The sequence below is a fragment of the Kalmanozyma brasiliensis genome, assembly GCF_000497045.1.
Source record: "Kalmanozyma brasiliensis GHG001 unplaced genomic scaffold PSEUBRA_SCAF3, whole genome shotgun sequence".
Lineage (NCBI taxonomy): Eukaryota > Fungi > Basidiomycota > Ustilaginomycetes > Ustilaginales > Kalmanozyma > Kalmanozyma brasiliensis.
Window position 1 is genome coordinate 1,576,569 of NW_015961970.1, and position 24,537 is coordinate 1,601,105.

The 24,537-nt window shown below is 58.6% G+C and overlaps 8 protein-coding genes across 8 annotated transcripts; 4 read left to right on the forward strand and 4 right to left on the reverse strand.

Moving 5' to 3' along the window:
* Nucleotides 1-980: 980 nt before the first annotated feature.
* Nucleotides 981-3,737, forward strand: PSEUBRA_004445 (Pumilio RNA-binding repeat; the record flags this gene model as incomplete). The annotated part of the gene is made up of 1 exon (XM_016437964.1): nt 981-3,737. One exon carries the CDS (start codon nt 981-983, stop codon nt 3,735-3,737), a length of 2,757 nt encoding a protein of 918 aa, XP_016291526.1.
* A 287-nt stretch (nt 3,738-4,024) lies between these two features.
* PSEUBRA_004446 (Phosducin, thioredoxin-like domain protein) lies at nt 4,025-4,891 on the reverse strand (the record flags this gene model as incomplete). Its single annotated transcript, XM_016437978.1, has 1 exon — nt 4,025-4,891. The coding sequence occupies one exon, from the start codon at nt 4,889-4,891 to the stop codon at nt 4,025-4,027; it is 867 nt and encodes a 288-aa protein (XP_016291527.1).
* Nucleotides 4,892-5,606: 715 nt separating this feature from the next.
* Nucleotides 5,607-9,389, forward strand: PSEUBRA_004447 (START-like domain protein; the record flags this gene model as incomplete). The annotated part of the gene is made up of 1 exon (XM_016437968.2): nt 5,607-9,389. The coding sequence occupies one exon, from the start codon at nt 5,607-5,609 to the stop codon at nt 9,387-9,389; it is 3,783 nt and encodes a 1,260-aa protein (XP_016291528.2).
* A 285-nt stretch (nt 9,390-9,674) lies between these two features.
* Nucleotides 9,675-10,442, forward strand: PSEUBRA_004448 (Glutathione S-transferase, N-terminal; the record flags this gene model as incomplete). Its single annotated transcript, XM_059465306.1, has 1 exon — nt 9,675-10,442. One exon carries the CDS (start codon nt 9,675-9,677, stop codon nt 10,440-10,442), a length of 768 nt encoding a protein of 255 aa, XP_059320556.1.
* Nucleotides 10,443-10,514: 72 nt separating this feature from the next.
* PSEUBRA_004449 (Phosphoesterase domain protein) lies at nt 10,515-12,719 on the reverse strand (the record flags this gene model as incomplete). The annotated part of the gene is made up of 1 exon (XM_016437982.2): nt 10,515-12,719. The coding sequence occupies one exon, from the start codon at nt 12,717-12,719 to the stop codon at nt 10,515-10,517; it is 2,205 nt and encodes a 734-aa protein (XP_016291530.2).
* An 896-nt stretch (nt 12,720-13,615) lies between these two features.
* PSEUBRA_004450 (Sde2 N-terminal domain protein) lies at nt 13,616-14,458 on the reverse strand (the record flags this gene model as incomplete). The annotated part of the gene is made up of 1 exon (XM_016438015.2): nt 13,616-14,458. One exon carries the CDS (start codon nt 14,456-14,458, stop codon nt 13,616-13,618), a length of 843 nt encoding a protein of 280 aa, XP_016291531.2.
* Nucleotides 14,459-14,807: 349 nt separating this feature from the next.
* PSEUBRA_004451 (Beta-lactamase-like protein) lies at nt 14,808-18,431 on the forward strand (the record flags this gene model as incomplete). Its single annotated transcript, XM_059465307.1, has 1 exon — nt 14,808-18,431. The coding sequence occupies one exon, from the start codon at nt 14,808-14,810 to the stop codon at nt 18,429-18,431; it is 3,624 nt and encodes a 1,207-aa protein (XP_059321521.1).
* A 23-nt stretch (nt 18,432-18,454) lies between these two features.
* PSEUBRA_004452 (Zinc finger, RING-type) lies at nt 18,455-24,328 on the reverse strand (the record flags this gene model as incomplete). The annotated part of the gene is made up of 1 exon (XM_016438018.2): nt 18,455-24,328. One exon carries the CDS (start codon nt 24,326-24,328, stop codon nt 18,455-18,457), a length of 5,874 nt encoding a protein of 1,957 aa, XP_016291533.2.
* Nucleotides 24,329-24,537: the final 209 nt, after the last annotated feature.

Here is a 24,537-nt window from a genome sequence, read left to right on the forward strand (position 1 = left end):
TGATTATCCTTGCTCCTTCCACCTTGTACCTTCCGTTCCCTCCCACCTTGTGATCCCCTCCCTTCATCTCACTCGATACCCTTTCATCCTCCTCGAACGAGGACCTGCGTTCAGAAGCAAACGCCTGCATCGTTGCCGTCGCATCCTTTCCTTTCTTCGTTGCCTGACCCGCTTGTCGACTCGTCGAGGTCCCACCCGTAACGGACAGCTCATCGCACACCCTTGGACCAGCACCGCTCTCTCTTTAGCCAAGCGAAGGCAATCCGCGACAAGCAAGTCACAGCGCTTTCTGTCGTCTCCTTTCGCCAACCTCCTGTGTCAGTGCGATTGGCAGGCCCACTTCTGTCCCTCTACCGGATCATCTCGCAAGACTACGATTCGTACGTCTTTCGTCTCGCATACTGGTGCACGATCGCGGAGAGGCTCTCGGTCGCTGTGCGCCATCACATCAAGACTACCGCTACAGCATCAAGCCAGTTTCGTAGCTGCTTCGTCTAGATGTCTACGCTTTTCTCTCCCTAGATACAACGTCTCACCTTTGCTCGCCTCGAGTACACGGCATGGCAGATAATCGAGCACCGCCTCTCATACAGCATCGCTCTCCGTCTTTCTCCCCCGCTCCTTCCAGTCTCACAGGTCCAAGCCACCCATCCTTGCGTTCTCCGATCCAGCGCAGCGCTAGCAGCAGTGTCAACAGTGCCCACCCTGACCTCTCAACTGTCGCAAATACCACCCCACCAAGACTAGGAGGCTCTACGCTATCGTTTGCACACGCTCTCTCGAAAACTGCCTCTATCGTCCCAAATCCGGCTGGCTCCTTTACTACCACAGCCAACCCATTCACACCTCGACGCTCATCCACCGCCTTTCCGTCTGTTGCTGGAATGTCGACAGTTGAACCGCCTACCTGGTCTGACGCTTCTTCGACCACCAATACGGCCAGCCCATCAAGCCTCTGGAACGGCAGACCACCACCCACCATGGATGGCGACGCTGTCACTACCGCCTCGGCTTCGAACGTCACCACGCCTGGCCGTGGTCCGAGCGCGCTGGACGGCAAGGATGTCTCTGCAAACGCACCCATCTTCACTCCTTCGCCTCTACTCCCACAGGATGGCTCCGCTTGGTCCATGGCAAAACCTGTCTCTCTGACGTGGGCAAACGACCTCTCCGCCCGACCGCCTCCTACTGAGCTCATTTCAGAACCAGCCACGACGAGTCCGAGTGCCACCAGACGTACCCCAGCCAAAGACTCGACGGGACCGTCATCATCGCCATCTTCGTCCCTCAAGAAGGCAGCAGCGGGCGCAACTCAAAATCCGTCATCTGCAGCACCACCGAGCAGCAAGAAGGGGCCAGCAGCGCCCGTGCCAAAACGCGCTCCGATCCGCTCCACCACCTTGGATCCCCGTCATCTCGCTGCAAAGAGGCGGTCAAGTACCGATGACGATAACGACGGCGCGGAGGTATCGGGCCAGCCTGCAGGTGTTGATGACGAAGAACTGATCGACGAATTGAGCTCGCTCACCATCGCCACGGACGACGTCGCAGGCTCCAGCACTATCCCTCAACACCAAGGCTATAGTTCGCCGCCCGCATTCATGCACACGGGCCATCACGCCCATCGTCCCTCTGGCTCTTTCCCACCAGCGCTCTTCAGCCCTGGCGAAGCATTCATGCACCCCGCGCCCTACCTTCCCGGCAGCGGGACTCGATCGCCCGATGGCTACACACACGGCTACCCAGGCATGCACCCGGGCATGCCGCCTATCGACATGTCTGGCTACGAATCCTACCGCACTACGCCAGACCCCTACGCACCCACCATGCCAGGACGCGCCATCTTTGCATCGCCGGGCTCGCAGGGCTCCACTCCGCAGAGTCCATCCTTTGGGCCTGCACCCCTCGGACCACACTTCAACCCTTCGATGCGCAATGGAGAAGCACTCTTCTACCCAGGAATCGTCCCAGGCTTCGGACCGCCTCCAGCAATGGCTGGAGGTATCGGATCTTCCGTCCGACCCGGCATGCCGCCAGGTCCTGGGCCATATGGCTTCGCAGCAGGTCCTGGCGTCGAGGCGCACTCGTCGCAGCTGGCCCAATCGCCAATGATTGCGCCTGGCATGCCCATGCCGATCGGCGGTGTCATGCTGCCGCCCACATCGCCATCCATGAATGCTCCGCAGATGTCGCCGAGCGGATCTGATGGTCGAAGCTCGCGTAGCCTCTCGCAGTCATCGCCCTACGCGCCACACCGACGAATGGGCTCCACAGGCGCGGAGTCCTTTGGCCCAGGGATGATGTCGCCGCGTCCTCCTCCCTTTGGTATGACCAGCCAAGCAGGACCGTTTGTGCCCGGTCAACCTCCCATACACGGCATGATGGGCGCTGGTCCACCAATGATGCCCTGGAACGGACGCTTCCACGACCACCGCCGTGTGCCGACAGGGCCCGGTGGGGTCATGGCGCCCGTCGGCGGCTACGGAATGGGAATGCCAGGGGGACCGATGGACATGCACTACGCCCGCAACGGTCCCGGCTTCTACGGCAGCGGAGGACCCTTTCCTCCTCACAACAATGGCGGTCCCGGGCTAGGCAGCAGCAGCAACAACGGCACTTCGAACCACTCCCGCAGTCCTCTGCTGGAAGAGTTCCGCAGCCGTCACACCAAGAACCGCAAGTTCGAACTGCCCGACATCTACGGCAGCGTCGTCGAGTTTTCTTCCGACCAGCACGGTAGTCGATTCATCCAGGAGAAGCTCGACAGCGCGTCGACGGAAGAAAAGCAAGCACTCTTCGACGAGGTCCTTCCGCACGCACGACAGCTCATGTCCGACGTGTTTGGCAACTATGTGATCCAGAAGATGCTCGAGCATGGCACGGAAGCGCAGCAGGAACTTCTGGCGTCGGAAATGTCGGGTCACATCCTGACGCTCTCTCTCGGCACATATGGGTGTCGCGTCGTCCAAAAGGCCTTCGACCACATCAGCGCCACGCAACGCGAGACACTTGCGCAGGAACTCGAGGGTCACATCATGCATTGTGTTCGGGATCAGAACGCCAACCACGTGGTGCAGAAGATCATCGAGCGCGTCTCGCCCTCTGCGATCGCCTTCATCCCCACCTCCTTTGTGGGTCACGTACCGGCGCTTGCATCACACTGCTACAGCTGTCGGGTGTTGCAGCGGGTGTTCGAACACAGCAGTCCGGCACAATCGCGACCGCTGCTAGACGAGCTGCTGGCGCAGGCCGTGACGCTGATGCAACACCAGTACGGCAACTACGTGGTGCAGTGGGTGCTGCAGCATGGCGCGGAGGAGGACCGGCTGGCGGTGGTCAACGGCATCAAGGGCAAAGTCTGGCTGTTGAGTCGGCATAAGTTTGCGAGTAACGTGATTGAGGAGGTGGTGCGGACGGCGACGAGGGCGGATTTGGGCGTGTTGCTCGAGGAGATCCTCACGCCATCTGCTGCTGAGGAAAGTCAAGGAGCCGGAGGAGGCAGTCAAGGTGTTGCACCAGCGGTATTGATGATGCGCGACCAGTACGCCAATTATGTGCTGCAGCGGTTCATCCAGCAGGCTGACAAGGAGCAACGTCAGCGTCTCGTCGAGGTGATCCAACCGAGTTTGGCAACTGCCAGGAGAGTAGGCGGTGGTGGCGTGCCAGGCCAAGGCGCAAGCAAGCACCTCATCGCAATCGAGAGGCTCATCGACAGCCTGCCCGAGGCAGAGGCGTAGTTGTTCGCAATAGAGATTTTTATGATTTCGAGATCCATTGAGGGTGTGTGCGGAGCTGGGCCCCCGGCTGCGGTGACGATGTGCTGGGGAAGCTCGGCGACGTGCATGAGTATTCTCGTGTCAGCCAAAGGTCGTATCTGGTTGCCGTCTGCCTCTTGTACCCGAGCATGTGACCCGGATGTACACAGTCTTTCAGTCAGCTCGATCGAAAGACAGATCGCGCGATCGGGCACAACGGCCTTGTATGATGGTACAAAGATGCATTGCGGTCGGCTTGGCCATCGTCGTCAATCCCAATCCAGCTCGTCGTCCAACTCCTCCTGTGTCTTTTGCCTCCCCGAATCCCTAATACTTCTCTGTCTCGATCCACCATCCTCCTCTTCCTCCTCGTCGCCTTCCTCGATCGTATCCGGCTTCTGCGATCCGGCATGTGTCGGTGCACCTGGCACCTGTGACCTCTGAATGGCCCCTACTGCTGTCAAGAGCAGCTCAATATCCTCGCACTTGGTCTTCATGCCATCCAATCCGATCTCGGGTCTCAACCCTACGATCTGGCGATGCAGCTCGCCGTTCCTATAAATGAGCAGTGTGGGTAGGTTTCGATCTGGGTAGTTGGGAATGCACTGGTCTCCGACGATGCTGACGAATTTGGTTGCGGGGTATTTGGCTGCGAGCGTATCGAGGAAGCTGGCGAGGAGACGACATGTGTCAATCCCATTCTTGTACAGGAAGCAAACGACGCCGGTGCCGCCTGTGCGCTGCTTATCCGCCCATTCCCCGCTTTCGTTTGTGGTGGAGTCCGGATCTGCATCGGGATCCACCTTGCTCGCCTCGGTCACCTCGCGCGTGTAGTCCGGCCTGCTGATGGGATAGACTCGGCCAAAACGCGCTTTCTTGGTCTCGGCGCGCAACTGCGACATGCGCTGCCGACGGATCTTTTCCAACAGCTTTTCCTCTTCATCGTCCAGCGCGGTTTCGAGCTCGAGATCCAAATCGTCGACAGTGGCCTGTTTGAGCGATTGCGATCGCAGCTCGGATGCGGAGGGCAGCTCGGGTGAGGGAGAGCGCGATGGTGGTTTGGGCGGGATGATGCCATGCGCCCGAAGGGCGTCGTGGAACTCGGTGTCCTGCGTGGGGTCTACTTCGGCTTGCATTGTGGCTAAGTTGATGTGACCGTGTAGGCGCGATGCTGCTCGTGATGGCCGTTGGGGAACTTGGCGGACGATGAGGAATCGGAGGGAGGTTTGAAAGGGCACCGCCAAAGTGTTGTTCTTCTCGGATCTTCGAAAGCGGTGCAGCACCAAAGCCGAAATCCGAACCGACATAGGCCTAACACGGACCAACAAATGACGACACAGCGCATTTTTTGGCAGAGGGGGCCAACGTGCAGCGTGGCGCGTGTGTTGTTTCTGCAAAACTCAGGGTCCAAGCCAAAAAGAGCAACAACACACGCACGCTCTGCTCTCGAGGCGTGCCAAACCTTGTTGCTCTCTCTTAGGCCGCCCCGCGCTTGACCCCTTTTTTGAAACAGCGAAAGGCAGTTCGCAGAGGTGTTGCTCTCCGTGCTGCAAAAGACATACAACCCCCACCTGTCGGCCATCCCCGTCCGTTCTTGTTCACATCACTCGTCCTTCTCACATACAATCGGAATTCATCCGAGGAAGCGGTCACCGAGTCAGCGTAGACAGCTTCGACTACACTGTCATCACAGCTTCGACTTAGCATCGGCACTTCCAGCTCGACTTCCCACGCCACATTCATTCACCGAGTCAGCCTCACGGCAACACTCCGACCTGATGCCAGCGCCCAGCTTTTGACGACCAAGACGAGGTGGCCTCTCTACAACGAGCCGACGGGCAATAGATCAGCATGGTAGCATTATACAGATCAGCCAAGCCGGCTGCCACCACTGTTGCACCACCAACAGCCGCACCATCAAAGACTCAGCCTTCCTCCAAAGCGAAATCAGATCCTCACCCTCCCTCCCAAGGTCCCAGCTCTGCTGCCAATTTGACGCAGCAATCACTACACGTGCTCCATCAGTTCCTGGCCTATGCGGATCCAGAGTCTGCCAACCTACTTCCGCTGACCCACGATGACGCTTCATCGTCAATACCCATCGGCCACGACCATCTCGAGCCAGAGATCCCTATACCCGAATGGAACATCCTCTACACCACCACGTCTCCTCCCCTTATACCCGGCGGATTCGCATCTTCGATCACTGTCCGTTCGCATCCCGACCCGAATCGCTACCTCTTCAGCGTCCAGTCTACTTTGCCAGGCGTCACTGCAAGACAGTTCTGGACGTTGATGGCAAGTGCAGAGAACAGGAAGCTGTGGGACAACACTGTCGAAGAGGGCGCCGTCAAGCGATGGCTCTCCACCGAGACCTCCTCGGCTGACCCATCTGCCGATACGGCTCGAGCTGTAGCAGCACGCGTTGAGCTTCTTCGGTTCGGAGGCATCTTCATGGTCGCCAAAGCCAGAGACATGGTCCTCCTCAGCGTCGACGCCCGTCTGCCTTCTCAGCCTTCCTCATCGTGCTCGATAGCGGATTGCGCGCATCATCAAGGTCCGCTCAGACTTGTGTCAACCTCGCAAAGCACCATCGACCCAAGTCTACCCCCTCGAAAGGGCTACACGCGCTTTGAGCTCAAAACAGGCGGCTTCATGGCCGAGGATCTCGGCGATGACGGCGTGCCCGATGCCTTCCGAGCCGCGACCCTGCGAGCTCAGGCTTCTGAGCTCAGCAAGAGCCCTTCGTCCATATCCTCGGCGAAAGGCTCACACTTTCGTAAAGGCTTGCTAGCTCTTGGCCGCCGAGGAAGGACCAACTCTTCCGGCGGCTCTGGCAGCAACATCGCGCCTCCTGTCTGCAAGTCTGTACGAGATCCTCGAGGCTCAGCCGTATGCATCACGCAGGTCTCGGATCTGGGCGAGATGGCGGCCTGGGTCCCGGCTTCGGTGATCAAAATGGTCGCCTCAACCCTGGTGCCGAGGAGTATCGCATCGGTCGCCAAAGTCGCAAAGACCATGCCTGTCTCGCCAGCTCTGTACCGCGACTTCGACCCCAGCTCGTCGAATGACGACAGCATACTGGCAGAGAGCCTTGGCCAAGCAGGAGGCACGTGGTACAAGCACAGAACGCTGCCCGCCATGATTGGACAAGGTGTTCTTCGAAAGGCCGCCTCGTTGGCAGACACCAGGCAGACCCCGGAGGCTGTCAAGGAGCCTTCCACGCCGGAGCAGGTTCCAGCCACGCGCTTGTCGGATGTTCCCGAGCTTCTTGTCACGCCCAAGAAGCGCAAATCCGTGTTAGTCGAGAGCCGCGTTGTTCCACAATGTGCAACACCGCAGGCTTCCCCCAGCAAGACGCTAGCTGAACAGAATGCGAAACCCGTCCTTGCCCCAGCACAAGCACCACCACAGCCAAAGAGCCCGCTACCGCCACGCACCTCGTCCCTTCCCGGAACGCCAGTCATCGACCGCACTGCTATCTCCTCCGCTGGCTCGCCCAACAAGCCCACGTCGCCGCGTAGCCCACTCGCTCGACCTGCGATGCTCCTGGATCTGCAGAGCCTGGCCCCGCCTTCCTTCGACCCGAAAGGCATGTGCAAGTCGGGCGGGAGCGCGTCACCGGCTTCACCAGGCATGTTCACCTCGGCTGACTCGGATATGGGCGACGACCTCATGTCAGCTCCGGCGTCTTCGTTGACTTCTTCGGCTCATCTGTCCCCGACGCGGATGAAGAAGCGATTCATGGCAGTCACTCCGTCGGACGGCACTGAGACCGTTCCAGGATCTGTCGCCAGCAACATCGAAGAAGCTGGTGGTGGGGACTACCTGTCCAAGGGCAGTTCCAACCAGCCTGTCTACGGCCTGGCAGCTTTGCAGTACAAGAGGGCTACTCTGAATCTCGCGCCTGGCGAGCAACGGGAGGTGCTCCAAGAAGCGGATGACGAGGATGCAGGCGACGTGACGACGCGTCCGTTCATCCCCACCTCGCCGTCCGCGGCAGCACTGACGATGAGTCCGGCAGAGAAGCGGTCTCGGCTGCTGTCGAACGAGTACTTTGCGGCTCACGTCGACGGCGGCCGACGCACGCATCAGCGAAGCGACAGCTCTTCAGCCGCCAGCGGGAGCGAGCGATACGTCGCGAAGCATGGCGGGGTCGGACAAAACGGTAATCTGCGAGCGGCGCCCGAGCTCGATCGAAAGATGCAGCGTCTCTCCTCTGCCCTGCACGCCGAGATGGAGCGCAGGCAGCATTCGCAGACCGGCTTCTCACCACGGTCCTTCCAGTCGAACCAGGCTTTGCCCAGCATCGAGGTGGAGCAGGAAGCGCCGCTCCCCTCGCACGCAACCTCGGATCTGGTGGCATTGTTGGCAGATGCGCTGTCTGAGTCGATGCCGTTCATTGCGGACGACGAGGTGCAGGTGAAAGAACAGGCGCGAAGGGTCAGTGCCATGCTGCTGGCGGGCTCAGATGCGCTCGCGCTAAGTCTGGCTCCTGGTGCACGAGACAGCTTGGGATTGCAATTGGACGGCTTGAGCACTCCTTCGGAGATGTCCGAGCCTCCGACCCCTCGATCGTCCGGAGGATTCGACAACGTCGACGAGCAGATGGCCACCGCTCAAGACAAAGGCAAGGCGAAAGAGATGCGGTCCAAGTATCCCGACAGCCTTTCTGCTCGACCTGTCAAGTCTGCAGGAGCGCCACAAGGCTACCGTCGCAGCCGCAAGGTCTCCGTCAATTCGATCGGGCGATCCATCTCTGTGTCCGCCCCACGCGCTGACGTCGTGGCAAACACCGAAAGTGTCATTTCTTCTCGTGGGGCAGCAGCAAGAAGGGGCCTCACCGCTAGCACTGACGACGGTGCGGCGGAGCCAACATCAATAACGTCCTCGGGCTTCACCAACCCAACCAATTCCAACGTCAGCTCGCAAGTGCTCAACAGCACCGCTGACACCTCCGTCGCCGCGTCCACCGCTTCTCTCGCCGCTGGTCGGAACTCCACCATCTCCACGACCAAAGCCGTCGAGACGCTGCGCGAGCTCGACCGCACCTCTCGTCGAACGCCTCGCCCGGTCAAGCGGAACCTGATCACCAGCGCCCCCGTCGACCGGGACAGCGGGTACGGCGCACGCCTTCTCTCCGGTCTGGCATACTACAGCGGCTACTCGTGGTACTACCCCACTCCCAACGCTATCGCTTCCGAAGGAAGCGTGACGATCTCGGGTGGGGGTTTGAACCGACCAGTATCGACCCGATCGCGCATACCATCACAACACTCGATCGGACGTCGCAAGACGCGCGCGAACTACAAGTTGGAGAACAATGCGAAACTTCACCCCTTCCCGGGCAGTTTGGGGAAGAGAGGTGGTGGGATGATGGTTCGTGCTGAACCGCGCGCCAGCGAGGCTGGGGAGAGGGGATTGCCGCCGCCGATCACGGGGTTTGGCGTGGGCAGGATGCGCAGGTATCCGTCGGGCGACGAGCGAGGGAGGGCGGGCAAGATGCTCGGGGAAGGGTCGAGGACGAGTCCGGTAGAAGAGAGGGGGGTGGAGGAGGACGATAGTTGGGAGGATGACGGTTGCGCCGCGGCAGCTGGTTCTGTGCAGATGGCGAGCGCAGGTGTTCGCACCTAGAAGTCGCGCTACGGAGAGAAACTGGACTGCGGCGGTCCTATGTAACGCACGCACTGACGATCCCTGTAATGACCATGCCACGCATGACCTTGGACCAAATTCAACGCACAGACACGTGTAGTTCGCTCGGAACGGCGAATTCGTCGGCCGCCGGTGGGGCGCTTAAAAAAAAAAGTCTCAACCAAACTCCTGGCTCACCTTCCTCCACCTTCCGAACTTTATCTTCCTTTCTTCGCAGCAAGCACCACAGCTACTTACCACCTCATCCTCGCCACTTGGACGATAATGACGACGCCGGAGATCCACCACGCTCCCTCGGAGCGGGGGACGATCGAGCTGATCGGCCCTTCGCACTGCACCTTTACGCGAAGTATCGCTCTTGCTCTGCACGAGCTTGGCATTCCGTACATTGCGATCCATCGCGCGCCTCACTCTGCCGACGTCCGGTCGCTCAACCCGTACGGCCTGACGCCCGTCCTTCGCCATCGACAGGAAGGACTGTATGCGTCACCGGAAACGACCGTCGTCCTATCCGCATCGCACGCGGTTCGACGATACATCGACGAGCACCTCGCGCCCCTCTGCTCGCGCTCCACCTTGACGCCTCCATTGCGGGTCGGCGACGCAAAGAGTGTGGTCGAAAGAAGCAAGTGCGACGCCTGGATCGAATCCATCTCTCACACGCTCTTCCCGGCCATCGAAGCAGGGTATGTCGGTTCCGCGCTCCAGATGAGGAAAAACGGCGCCGATGGGGAGACGATCAATGTCGCTCTCGAGCTCGAGCTGAACCGCGTGCAGGCGTTGTTGGAGATCGTAGAATCGCAGGCGAAAGCTGCTGGTGAGGGAGCATGGGTCATGGGCGGCAACGAGATCACTTGGGCAGACCTCTTCCTCTTTCCCATCTTGGACGATCTCAGAGCCAGCCCGGCAGGAGGGCTCCTGAGCGGGAACAGTCCCACCTTCCCCTGGCTAGCAGCGTGGATGAGCAGGATGGATAGCAGACCAAGTGTTAAGGCTACACACGAAGGGACTGTTGCTCATCATGCTCAATAAAAAAGCGTAGATTGCGAGATATGCTTGAACTGATGCTGACGGGAACAAGATGCTTGTGGGAGATGCGGTGGTCTATTTGGTTGATTGGGTCTTTGTCTGAGCGTCGTCTTGTGAGGACGCAGATGTGGATGATGTGCCCGACGAGGAAATGTCTGGCGTTGTGGCAGAGGAATCGGTCGTCTTTTGGGTCGACTCGACCTGCTGCTGTTCCTCCCTGTCGTAATCAGGTTCGTCATCGAGCGGGGAGTAGCCCATCTTGCCCGCTCTTCTAGCTTGTGCATTGACCGCCTTGACTGCGCCTTCCGCCGGCTGCCACTCGAGCTCGGCAAATCGAGGATATAGCAGCTGAGTCGTAATATCGCCCCAGCGCTGCAGTTGGTCGACGCTGTAGCTACCAGTGCCATTCCGCTCCAGATCGTATCGGTTGAGCAGCTCCACCATGAGCTTGCGCATGAAATCGACAAACACCACATCCACCACCTCGTCGTCCGATTCTGGCAGCGGATCCGGATTTGATGCGACATATTCCGGCTGATTGGGGTTGAATGGCACCGGAGAATGCACCGTGTCGTCTCCAGGGCCAGCACACTGGTCGATGGTGCGATAGCCTAGCGAGGGCTTGTCGAGCGAGTCGTACTTGTGGAAGAACTTGAGCAGCTCCTCGTCCTCTTCCGCCTCTAGCTCTTCTATGCTCTTGATCGTTGCGTTGGTGGCATTGCTTGCACCGTCTGCCGCAGCCGCAGCCCTTTGTCGATCTGCCTGCTCCGCCTGCAAGAATTTGAACCACTGCGACTTTTGCCATCGCACAAAGATGTCGTCCATGAAACCGCTCCCGTACCGCAACAGCGCATCGCCGCCCGAGTACTGGGTTGTGCCCTGTAGAAGCTCGACCATGGCCCCCTTCTTGAAGGTGATCAGTCCGTTGAGAAGTTGCTTGGCTAACCCCCATGGTACATCAGCCATGTAGAGGAAGTTGTCCTTGAATGGCGAGACGATGTATTGGTCGTTGCGGTTGAAGGGCCCCGAGTAGACGTCGAAGCGTTGCGAGCCGCTGTTGATGAGCACCAGACTTTTCTTGTCCTTCCGAGACTTTTCGGACGGTCGCACTACCTTTGGCAACACTTGATCAGCCAGAAGGCTGAGCAGGCTCGAGTTGTCGCCATACGGTACGCGGTCGAGATAGTAATCTTGCGGCACAACACCGTGCAGCCGCGAGAGATTCCATGCTTCCGAGATGGCGTCCATGATGAATCGGATGAAGCTGCCCTTCTTGGTGGCCAGCTCGCGTGTGCTCGTCAGCTTCAAGTGATGAGCAAAGTTTCTTGGGTTTGAGTCGATGTAGCGCCGAGTAAACTTGACTTTGCCGCGGTTGCCGGCGCGCTTGCGCTTCTGCAGGTCCTTGAGACCCATAAAGCCGATCGTCTCCATGTAACGACCACTCTCGAGAGCCATGGTCTGACCGTCCATCATTCTACAGTCGCGGACGTGAGTGTGGCCGCCAAGGATGGCTATAGGCGTGTCGGGGAAGCGTGCCCGGATCTTGCTTCGCACTGCCTCCCAGCCCGGATCGCCCGAGACCGGCATGTGACCCAAGATAACGAAGGCGTCTACACCCCACTTGTCGGCTCGATCCAGGCTGTGATTGAACCAGTCTTCTTCTACCATATCCTGAGGTGATTGCACAGAAATGCCTTTTGCTGCAAGCTTGAAGTCGAAGAGGATGCCGTACGACATGATCTTGAGGCCTTGCACCGGCGTGACTAGCGTGTTGAAGAGCGAGCCGATGGGGGCATAGCTGGCATCCGGCGCATCAGGACCAGGCAGCGCAATCTTGACATTACTTGTCATGTATCTGCCGCCCCATTGCGGCACAAAGTTCTGATAGACGTCTTTCGCGACCGTGTAATTGTAGAGCTCGTGATTGCCGATGGTGAGGAGATCGTAATCGACCATGGCAAAGATCTGATTGCTGACATGACCATCGACGGCTTCTTTTCCTCCCGGCTCGTCTTTGTTGTATGGTGGGAAGCCATCGGCGATCCCGTTGCCGTCGTGCAGGTCCCCGGTGTCGATGAGCAAGAGATCTCGGCCTTCTGACCGAGCTTTGGTCCTCATCTTGGAGGCAAACGATGCCCAGTCGCCCCAATCGCCCGAGTAGGATGGCTCTGGTGGCGACAGCTTTCGATGCCCTTGAAACCAGCCATGTATGTCGGTGCTATGCAAGATGTTGAGATCGCCCCATTCGAGGTCGCGCAGCTTATCGTCGGACCTAGGCATACGCCCTCGCTCCCTGCTCCATCTCGAGAAGCCTTCGACCTCTGCTCGATAAGTGGCAAGCGAGTCTGCATCTGAGTCAACATGGCTGTTGAAGATAAGCTGGCTCGATAACGGTTCTGCTGGAAAGCTGGCAAAGGCGGTTGATGCAGCGATCAGCCCGAACAAGGCTGCATGAAGGAGCTTGGATCCTCGACCCTTCGATCGTCCTGACCGCGCCTCTTTACCGGTGACTTTGTATGCGTCCATCGTAACAGCCGGCCCGTAGAGCGCGTCCGAGCCGTCGTGTGTAGGCCTTAGAAGGTGGAGTGCGGACGCTATCAGGGTGAAGCCACCACTGCCTTGGCAATAACTCAGGCTTTCATGGTCGGCGATAGAATGTAGGCGCGTTGTCGTCGTCGGAAGATGTACTTAAAGCGCGAATCTCGCTGACCGAGAACGGCCGCGTGTAGAAGGTCGACAACGATAGGCGATGGATGAGGTGAAGATCCAAAGGAAGGAAGATCGAGATGTGCGTTGGTGACGTTTCAAGGGTCTCAAAAAAGGGCTGAGCAGCTGCTGCCCTGAATTTCATTTAGCGCATTGATGAGGTGGAGTGGGCGTCAGGGCGCTCTGCATGTCTCATGCTCGACCTTCGAGCTCGATCTCATTGCAGCAAAGCTCCTCGAGTGACAAGCAACATTGTCCCTTGCGTGCAACATAGGCAGTCACAAAGATCGAGAAACCCAGCTGCTGAAAGCAGTCCAGGCTTGCACCATCAGGACGCGGCTTGCTTCAAGGAGAAGGGAGAAGGGAGAATGACGGGGGCGTCAAGGTATATCGGTTGCTGTGATATGCGCCGAGTCGTGACTACGCTTCAACTACATTCGATCGCAAGATCTGCGGAAGTGATTGCGATACTACGTAGAGGCGGCAACGGAGGAGCCTGAAGCTGAAGAGGATGCGTTCGTCTTGCCCTTGTCCTTGTTGAGCTTCTTTTTCTTCTTCATCATGGCCGATGCTACCGCTGAGCGCACGTTCTCGACGATCTCACGGCTCTGTTCGATGTACTGCGAGTCTTCGATGCGCTCCTTCCTCTTGGTCCCAGCAGCAGCAGATGCGCCATTGCCGTTCGCACTTCTTCGCTGAGTTGCTGTGTCAGCTTGGGCCAGACTGCCGATGCCGCGGCTTGGACCCGCTTCGGGACTTGCGCTCCCCTCGTCAAAATCTTCCCCTGCATCCGCCATCCTCTCAGCAGCTTCGGCAAGGTCCTTCTCGTTACGAGGTGCTCGTCCGAGCATCCTTTCCAGCTTTGCGTACTTCTTCTTCTGCGCCTCGTCCATCTGACGCTTTCGCTCCGACTCTCCCTCCAGATACTCGGTCAACTTCTTAGCCTCCTTAACAACGCCCAGTCGACGTCCGTTGAGATCACGGCAGGAATCGTTGTTCGTGTTGCGCGCCCCTGCCGACATCTTGCCTCCTTGCGAACGAAGCATCGATCCGAATCCACCCTTGCCACCCGGCAACAGCGCCCGAAGTTGCAGCATAACCGGATGCCCATCATCATTGGAAGTGAGATCGGCCAAAGTGGAGAAGTGACCCAGTCTACGCCCGTTGTGAATCAGGGAGAAGCTCGTGGTCGATTGGCTTGACAGCACCTGGCCGAACCCTCCGACTACATCTGCGGCGGTGGCCGATTCCGGCAGCGAAAGGCAAAGGTGCCTTGGAAAGGGCTCGAATGACTCGACGAGTACCGGAACCATGGCAAGCAGAGTGGATGTTGGGGCCCGAGAGATTTGTCGCTGTCGAAAGTCGTAGACTGCTGATGACGCCGTTGTGTGAGGTTGCTGGATGGTGGTGGTGGTGTTGGTGGTGGTAACGAAGCTACGCGAAACCTGAAATTTGGCTGAGTCTTGACGAAATTTCAGCTGAGCCCGTTGCCAAAGCCGATGCAGGGTCTAATCAACACCAGACGACCTCTTCGTGCTCGCCCTTCAGGACTCTCGCACAAGCAGATCTCTCATCAAGAAGCACATCGACGTGGCGGTCAAGACTGGATCCGAGTTGTTGCGCTGGATCATGGCAAGCGCCATGCCTCGATGAAGATGCATCATGACCAACTCGCATGGATACGTCCTCGAGTATCCTCGCATTCGAGTTGACCATTTCGACCAGGCACCTATCCCGCTGCCCGCTTCGCTTCTTGCACATCGCCGCACGATCGCAAAGAGGCCTTCCAGTGCAAGGCAGGAGGTCGAAGCTTTGTCCTTCGTCCCGGATCAGACCCACTTCGACAAGCCTCTGCTCTATCTGCTCACGCATATTCATACCGACCATCTCAAAGGACTGGATAGACCCGGCATCACAGCTCCAATCTACTGCAGTGCCGCCACCAAACAGCTCCTACTCAAGTACGAACGTCAAAAGACACGCATAGAAAAGGATCGCGATGGAACGACCACCAAGCATATCGGAGTCGTGCGACCGTACGCTCATCTCCGCGTCACCGATGGCCATGCTACCGCTAGATCAAAGCTGTCCGGCTACCAGTCGACCAGCCTCGACTTACTTCATCCTCTGCCGTACAACGTGCCCACGAAGGTGCAATATACCCCGACATCCACTGTCACCTTGACACTGATTGAAAGCAATCACATGTTCGGCGGCACGATGTTTCTCATTCAAGGCTCGCAGGGTGCGGTGCTGCATACAGGCGATATGCGGGCAGAGGAATGGTGGTGCGAAGCTCTTACAAGGAACCCGTTCCTCTCACCTTATCTGTGCTGGAGCAAGCACAACGCTGCTTCAGAAGCAATCGACGACGCTCAATCTGAAAGCTGGGCAGATCACATCGAATCGCTCGGCAGCACCACCTCCTCTTCGTTGCCGATTGACGAAGCCTCTTCGCAGTCGCAGATCGAGTCGCAGACCCTAGGCAGTCCACAGCAGAACGGCGGTGAGCATCTCAATCCGGTGCTCTCTACCCCTTTAACAAAGAGGAAGGGACCCCACCAGTCTCAGCTGCGTCTTCGCAATATCTACCTCGACACCGAGCTGCTCATGTGCAACCAAAAAGTACCCAGCAAACAGCAAGCCTGCCTCGACATGGTCGCGCTCATGCGCATGTATCCACCCTCCACCGTCTTCTTTCTCAATTGCTGGACCTGGGGCTACGAAGACATGCTCATCGTCACGGCCAAAGCTTTCGGCTGCAAGATCCACGTCGACCGCTTCAAGTACATCATGTACAAGGCTGCCCGCTCCGAAGCGCCCTTTCTCGCCGACATTGTCACGCAAGATGGCAGCAAGACCCGCTTTCACGCTTGCGAGAAGAGGAATGTCTGTTCTGCCGTCCAAAGCCTTGCATCTCGCTACTCGGCGAATGTGGACCCTGCGCTAGCCAAGGAGGCGCTGGCCGCACATTCGCAGATGGACAGTAGCAGTCCTGACGCACGTCAGAGATGGGGTCCGCCGCGATCGCAGCCGGATCCTCTGCTTGTCTACATCAATCCTGGCCAGATTGCTGCAGATCGATGGCCGGCCATGTTGCAAGACACAAAACAGCGCCTCGAGGCCGCACAGAGGCATGAGACCGCCTGGCCAGAAGCGCTTGTCGTGCCCATCGAACGACACTCGACCTTGCCCGAATTGCAGATGTTCGTCGGCCTCTTTAAACCGCGTACCGTATCGCCCAACACCATCCTCGATCCCAAAGGCGGTCTCGATTACTACCTGCTTCATCACCTATTTGGTCACGTCCTCGCTGCCCCTGACGACCGCCAGAAGCTTGTCGACGAAGGGCTGCTCATGCTTGGCAACAAGACTTGGAGCTTCTACGAGACGCAACTGGCCAGAGCGCGTGAGCAGGCCCAGGCGAGACGCAACGCGGGCGCAGCTGACTCGACCGAAGCCGTCCGAGCTGGAAGTGCGAGTTTGAACGTCAATGCGGAGAGTGTAGGCGAAAGCATCGATGCATGGCAACTCGAACGCCTGTCCAAGCTGCATGGTATCAGCTTCAAAGGTCTGATGATGCAAAAGATGGCCGGCAACCTGGCTGCCATGCTCGAAATCGAACGCTGGCGACGCGCAGCAGGGATCGACGAGCCGCCAGAAGGGCTGGACAACGTGATCGAAGATTCCTTGGGCGACACGCAGAGTAAGACGGATGTCAGCGTGTCCAGTGTCGACTACGATGCGGACCACAGTCAGTTTGCAGACACTCAAATTTTGCCATCAAGAGTCACCTCGCGCAACGGAAGCAGCAAGCTGCACACAGATGAAGTCGCGGAAGCATCTTCTGCGCTGAATGACCATCCGGCTGCACCTGATGGCACATCGCATGCACAATCACCAGCCCCACGTCAACTTCCGCAGATCATCTCGCCCGCACAAAGCCTTCCCTCTGTGGTTCTGCAGGACTCGCAACCGGGCGAAGACGACGAATCCCCCACTCCGCTCACCGAAGACCTCGCCAGCCGCTACCTCAACGTGCTCATCCACCACTTCAACGTCTCGTTCCACCGCACGGACGAGTCGTACGTGGACATGTGGAAGACCGTCCGCCGTACGATGGCGGGGGACGCGCAAAAGGTCGAGGAGCACTGGTTCAGAGAGACAGGTGATCTGCCGCCGTTGTGGAGCTCGCAGGTCGTCGACACTGCCGCTGGCCAACAGGAGTCGGACGACAAAGCAAGCCTTATGGGTGAGATTCTTTCGTCGTTCATCGATATGCTCTCACCTGCTCCGCCAGAGGAGGGGTTCGAGGTCGTACCCGTCTCCGCATCGCAAGACCGGACAGTGGCGCTGCAGCTCATTCTACGACACCTTGCAAGGCTTGGGCTGCACGATCCCGTGATGGCCGAGTCGTCCATCGGCGTGCATTCCGACGGTCAAAGCCATGCGAGCTGCGCGGGTGATGCGTTCTCCGCCGAATGGAGGGCGCTTTCTACACCGCTAACCACTCTGACGAGACACCTTGCGGCCGAGCTACGCTGCGATAACGCCGAGGACGCAGAGCGTGCGCTGTTGAGCCTTCAACTCGCAGGTGTGCTCTTCAGCAACCGACCGCTCAACCGCGCCATCGACACGTCAGCCATTCAGCATCTCCTCGAATCGATCATCAACATCGTCGGGTCTGCCCCTCGGGACCTGTCGTCTCTGAACAAAGCCCACAAACAGCGCATCGCACTCTCATGCGCCGTTCTCCGAGCCGAAGAGCTGGACGAACCCATCCTTGCGCCCTTCGAACAGCGCCTGCTCACCCTCGTCCAAGATTCCTCTGGTCCGCTGATGCGACGCGAGAGCCTGTTGGATTCCCAAACCGCCCAGTCTGGCCCATCCCACGTTGCCACAACGCACGGACACTCACAAGTCGATCAGGAGGCGGAAGAAACGTCATCCCGACCACCGGCGCCCTCATCGCCACGACAGCTGGAGGCGACACACGCCGAGACGACCGATTCGATCCTCGCCAGCGTCACGGAGCACGATACGATTGAATCCTCCACCTCTGCCGTTGTTGGGACGGATCCCGTGGTCGAGGCGTCGCAAGCATCGTCTGCGACGCAGGAGGAGGATTCGACGCAGAGCGAGGTCGAGTCGCTGCCGCTTGTGCGGGGAGGGAGGAGGGAGATGGGTCGGACAATCTCCCTGCCTGCCTTTGCCGGTGGGAGTCGCACGCGCAAAAGAGTGTTCGAAGGGGAGGCACACTCTCGGAGTAGACGCAAACATGCTTAGAAATTGAATAAGATAGAAGAGTATTACAAGATGGATCGGCACATGGGGCAAGTGCTAGCGCCGCTGGTCGAGACCCATTTGAAGAGGCAACCTGCGTGGAACTTGTTTCTGCACGTCTTGCAGGGTTTGGTCGGCAGGCTCCTGTCCATCGGTGAGATGATCGAGTAGCAGATGGCGCATTCCTCGAGGCCTTGGAATTGGACTTCTGCGTTGCGCTTGAACAGGCTGAGGGCGTCGAAGATCAGACCATTTTGGCCGGTGATGAGCTGCTGTACGGCGAGGAGCCAGGAACGCCATTTGGCCTCGGTGATTCCGACGCGCTGGATGTCGCGGATCTCGACACCGTGGAGCGGGAAGTCGGAGGGGATCTTGACACCAATCTCCATCGGGTGCTCGTCCACCGTGTAGGTGGCAATGACTTCGTTGATCGAAAGGATCTTGATCGACAGCGCCTCGTCCTGCAGTTTTGAGAGGGCTTCGGGTTCGCGCAAGTGCGAGAGCTCGCGGTTGGCGATGATAGGCGAGAGGTGACGCGTCGTGAAGCTGGCGATCTGCATCGACGTCTGGCGGTCCTTGATGTCGACCCACCAGCTGCGGACGGTGGTGGGCATGTGAATTAGCGCACGCAGGTAGACATGCGCCGCGAGCACTTGCAACACCGTCAGCGACGACTCGGCGTCGATCTGATCCAGGAATACTTCCTCCAGCACGAACCGGCTCGGATCGAACGGTCGTCGTGTCTCGTCTGCTAGCCCAACCAGCGCAAACACGGTAGGCAAGAGCGACTCGACCAACAGATTGCGCTTCTCGATCTCGGCCAGGAACGCTGACTTGACGGACAACGAAGCGCCTTCAAAATGCTCAAACACTGCAATCCAGGACAGGAAGTACCCGAATGCCGTGCGACGAGCAACCGAGTCATCGACGAGCAAGTCCAGTTGACCGCTGAGACTGTCGCTGATGTTCGCCACCAATGCTTCAGGCAACTTGAGCTTCTTCTGTCCCTCTTCGGTAGCGAGCGCCTCTCGATCTACCGCAGACTCCACCACCAGCTCCTTGACGTGTTCCCTGATCGCTCCGCTCAGCAGACGATAGCTGATGACCTGCACCTCGTGACTCGGGCTCTGCACCAGCAGCTTGCATAGCGGACCCGCAGTCGCCTGCAGCTTGAACGGCGTGTCCGATGTCTCGCGGATAAGCTCGACGATCAGATCGATGCACGCCTGCTTCGGCGCCGAGATCGACTGCAGCTCGGGCAGGGACAAGAATTGGTCCCGAACCAGGTCAACAGATGTCACGCTTCGATCCTTCCAGTAGTCGTGCAGATTGGCGTTGCGCGAAGCCAGATCCCGCATCGTGTCGAGCAAACGCAAGTTCTGATAGAGCTGCGCAACCGTCGCCTCGTTTTGCAGCGAGCACAGCTCGAGGTTCATCTCGAAAGTGTCAAAGATAAAGTCGATGTGACTGCCTTGCACGTCTTGCACGACGGGGAGGAGATGGATGAAGAGCTCGGCAAGACGCGTCGAGGTCTCCTCGTCGGAATCTTGAGCTGCTTCGTCGCTCGCGTACCACTTCTGCAGATCTCTGAGCAGGAAGATCGCTCGTTGCTGCGGGATGATGGGGAGGTCCGAGTCGACAGGTGGAGCCAAGGCAACGACGGTGCGGAGCGAGCGAAGGAGGCGATCTTCAGGTGTCCCGGGCCCCAGACCCGACAACTTTGCTGCAGCTCCATTGCGGAGACGGTCATAAGTGGGAGACGAGCCGGCGATTGGCTTCGCTGCGTGGAAGATCGCAGCCGACATGGCTGGCATGCGGTCCTGCATCGCATCGCCCAGCTTGAGCCAGCGGTCTGCTCCTGCTTCGGTAATGGTGCCGAAGCTGAAGACACCGTTGAGCAGTCGATGGAAGATGCGGGCCAGATAGCTGCTTGGTGAATCGAGCCCCGATGCCATCTGCCACACGGTTGACAGCACGTGGCCGATGCCGTCCTGCTCGACGTTGATCGTGGTCGATCGCTGAAGGGCCATGACCATGTCGTTGTGCCAATTCTCCGTGACCGTGTCGCTCAGAGACGAGATCAGCGCTGTGAGGACGGTGACGGAGGACTGCAGCCAGGCGCGATGAGCCTCTGGCTGCACTGATGAGTCCAGCGCGTGCTTCGAGGCGCCTGGCAGCAGCAAGTCGTCTTCGATGAGGATCGAGAGAAGAATCACGAAGGGCAGCAAGTGTGCGTGCCGTTTCGCGACGGTGCGGTCGCGGTCCACCACCAAGAGTGCAGCGGCACAAACACGTGCAAAGATGCCCAGGCCTTGTCCGTCGACAAGCGAGCCAGACTTATTCGAAGTCGATTCTGAACTAGAATGCTGTGGAACCAGAGGATCGAAGATGAGCAGGGATGGATGCGTGTCCTGACGACAAGCCTTGAGCAGCATCTCGTGAAGTTCTTGACGTTCCGGCAGCAGTGTAACGCTAGCTTCGGTGGCGTTCACCAGGGCAGGAACAGGGACGTGAATATCCAGCAGGTGGTCCTGCATTCCAAGGTTTTCTTCCGCTTCGATTCGCTCTCTTTCGTCATCTGGGCAATCTTCCAAGATGTGAAAGTAGAGCGACCCAGCGTATTCCGAAAGTTCGGACTCCTGCGCTCGTCTGACCCAGTCGTGCGGTGTGGCGTGAGGCGCGTCGATGCCCGTGTAAAGAGACACGAGCTCGGAGATGGCCGTCATGACACCTTTGTACGACGGGCTGGTGAGTAAGTTTCTGGCAGTCTCCCTAGGGTCCTGCGTCTCAACCCAAGCGTCTAGGCACAGAAGCAAGTCTCCCAGGACGAGCGCTGCTCTGAGCTGGCCATGCTGTCGGGCCTCGCTGGCACCTGCCCTCTCCAGAACCGCGTTTCTGAGCTGCTCGATCGTGGAGCAGATGATGGACAGCATGGACTTGATGGTTGCGTCCTCGACGTAAGAGCCTGGCTTTGTGAGGATCTTCTCGACGATCTTGCGAGTGCGGACACGGAGACTAGTCTCCAGTTCGGCGCTGTCGCAAAGACTTGTGACCAGCCCGGTTGCAAGCTCGTCCATCCCTGAATCCGATGCTGGTCGTGGCAACGGAGATGATTTGCCGTCGGTGGAAGCGACAGCCTTGGCGACGGCTTCTGACGCCACAAACAGCTCGGTCAATGCGTCGACTCGATCCGTTAGCTCATCAAGCGCAGCGACGGACGATAATGTGTCGGTCCAGATGGACGCGCGCGCATTCTCATCTGAGCAAAGAGGTAGGTAAGCCGCGAGCAGAGAGGCTGCGGAAGTCGGTGCTACACATTTTGTGCCCATGAGCTGCGGCAGCGACGTACCGGTGGCTTTGGCGAGCTCTTGAGTGACGGACACCTCCAGTGCTTCTGGAATGCTGACCGCAGATCTCAGCAGACGGCACAGGGAATCGGACAGCAGGGTCGCTTGGGTCTGTTTCACCTCCGTCGCCAGGCTAGTGTTTGCAGCGACGTTGACCAGGCCAGAAGCAGCAAGCTTGATGACTTTGCCGAGACTGGACGCCGAGACCTGCCGCAGTCCAGCGCTTCCAGATTGGCTTTGAGTCGGAGCCAGGGCAGCATAGAAAGAAGCTGCTCGCTCGAGAGCGGCCAACGCCTGATTTCGTGTGTCTGCGTCGAGCACCTTATCGACGCTTGGCATGGCTTCGCTTACCGCCACGAGATCTGCTTCCGTTTCAGCGAGGAAGGGAGCGAGTACCTGAGTGTTCTGAGCTGAAGAAGCAACACGCCTCACTTGAACAGCAAGGTCCGAGACGACGCGAGTGGGACCGATGTTCTTGATTCGCTGAGCTCTTGCTGTCGCGTCTCCGTCTCCATTGTCATCACCAGAGCTGATTCCAAGGGAGGACAACAGGCTTGGTTTTGGCAGGACGAGCTCTGACCATGCCGCACCGAAGTGGACACGCAGAAGCTCGCTTGCAGAGTTCGCGCTGTCCTTTCCTGGGCTTGACGCGGCGCGCACCATGCGCAGAGCCAAGAAGGTGACGCATTCCGTAAAAGAGGCGAAGAAAGCCCGACAGGCGGTCGGATCAAAGTCCAAAGGACGGCTGTACAAGGCCGAAAAGAAGTCGGTGAGGAGATCTGAAGCAGCGTCCAAGTCGTCATGTGCCAGGATCTCCGATGGGATGGTCGAGATAAAGACGACGACGGCTGAATAGCCCAGCTGCGGTGCACCACCGCAAGCTGACTGCAGCCACTGCACAAAAGAGGTGTATGCGGGAGGCTTTGGTCGGGAGACGGATGTTGTAGCACTTGCGTGGTTGTCGCCGTGGTTCGATCCGTTTTCAGAGGCTTCATGGTCCTCATCATACTCGTCGCTGTCCTCGTCATCATCATCTTCGTCGTCGCTGTCGTCGTCGTCGTCGCTGCTGTCAGGGTCGCCCTTCTTCTCTTTGTGAGGCGTGTCTTTGCTTTGGCCTGAGCCAACAAGCCACAACTCAGGTCGTTTCCTGAGCAACGGCAAGATGGCGTCTAGGGTCGATCTCTGGACAGCGTTGTCCCGCTCGGCCCATACGGACGTCATTGCGACAGTTCCAATCGTCTGAATATGTCGGTCGAGGACGTCCGGTGCCACATCGAAGAGCGAGCGCAAGAGGGTCCAAGCTCGCAGTCGGACAGCTGGCGAATCAAATCCGAAAGAGGTCACCGCGGCGGCAGTTTCCGCCCGCGTCTTGGAAGATGCGGCCAGATTGTGTGGAGACAAAGAGGCCCACAACAGTCTCGACGACAGCATCTCTTCCAGGCTTGCCATCACTTCGGCACCTGGCTGCTGGCGGAGGACGGAAGTCAGTACGGCAAGGGCGCCCGCGACAAGACGCTTGTCTAGCGCTGCGGTGTCCTCCTCGACGTTGCTCTCGTCTCGATTCTTAGCATCGCGTTCGACACTTCCTGCCTGTACTTGAGGCGTCGCATAGCCGGACGAGGCCCGCGACATGGTCGGGTCACCTGAGGCAATAGCGTGGGCAGCCGTCATAGAAAGCGCGAAGGACGGGGAGGGCGACAAGAGGATGGTGCGGAGGTGGGCAACGAGAGTGTCGCAGTGTTCATTGAGATCCAGCTTGGTGACCTTGTCTGTTTCTGTGAACGTGTCTGTGCCCTCGTTGCTCTTCCATGCACAAGCCTCGGTCCACGCGGACCTGCCAAGGCGCTCGATGGTGCGGTCCGTGTCGTGACACAAGATGGCCCATGGGCCAAGGAACGGCTCGATGTACTGAGGGGATTCAAGCAGCTCATCCCTTGTCGGAGAAGTCCTATCTAGGAGCAGTGTCTGAATCTGAACCGTCAAAAGACGAAGGCGTCGTGTGGGAGACAGGGCCAATCGAGGAAAGAGATGGACCCAGCTGGGCAGCATCATCACTAGGGCGTTCTTCTTCTCCTCCGAGCTCAACTGAGAAGCATCGGCATCCGCCTCGTTCACCGTTGATGACGGTGTCTTGTCCAATGCATCTTCGACCCATGCCAACAGACCTTCCAATGCACGACATCGTGTGATGACATCCTTTTTTGAGGCCTTGCGCAGGAGGACGACGAGATCGGCAGGGAGCAGAGAAGCGAGGCCCATGGAGTCGAGCGGATCGGGCAGCGGCTGTGGAGGCTTGGGTGGTGGGATGTACTGCTTCTTCTTGTCGGCTTTGCCCTTCTTGCCGCCCTTGCCATCCTTTTTGGACTTGTCTTTCTTTTGTCCGCGCTGAGGCCCACGTTGCGCTTGCCTCGCCAACGCTTCGGCGAGCTCCGGGTGGAGTAGTTTGCCCTCATCGTCGACTTCGTACGCCGCCTTTTTAGCGGCTTTGTTGGCCTGCTTCTTGCGCGTGGCCGACGAAGCCGAAGACTTTCCTTTGGGGGCCCCCTTCGGCATGGCGTAGTCGAGTGCCTGTGAGGATTAGCAATAGGGTCGTTCGACTTGCCTGGTCATGTAGGCGGCGCCTGCTGGAGGGATCGAAGCAGTGGTGCCTTGGTGTGAAGTAGCGTCTCGATTGAGCCACTCTGTTTGATAAGGATGAAGAGAGAGAATAGAAAGAGTGCTGCTGATCGAAGGCTGGTTGATGTTGGAAGAGTTGCTTCTGA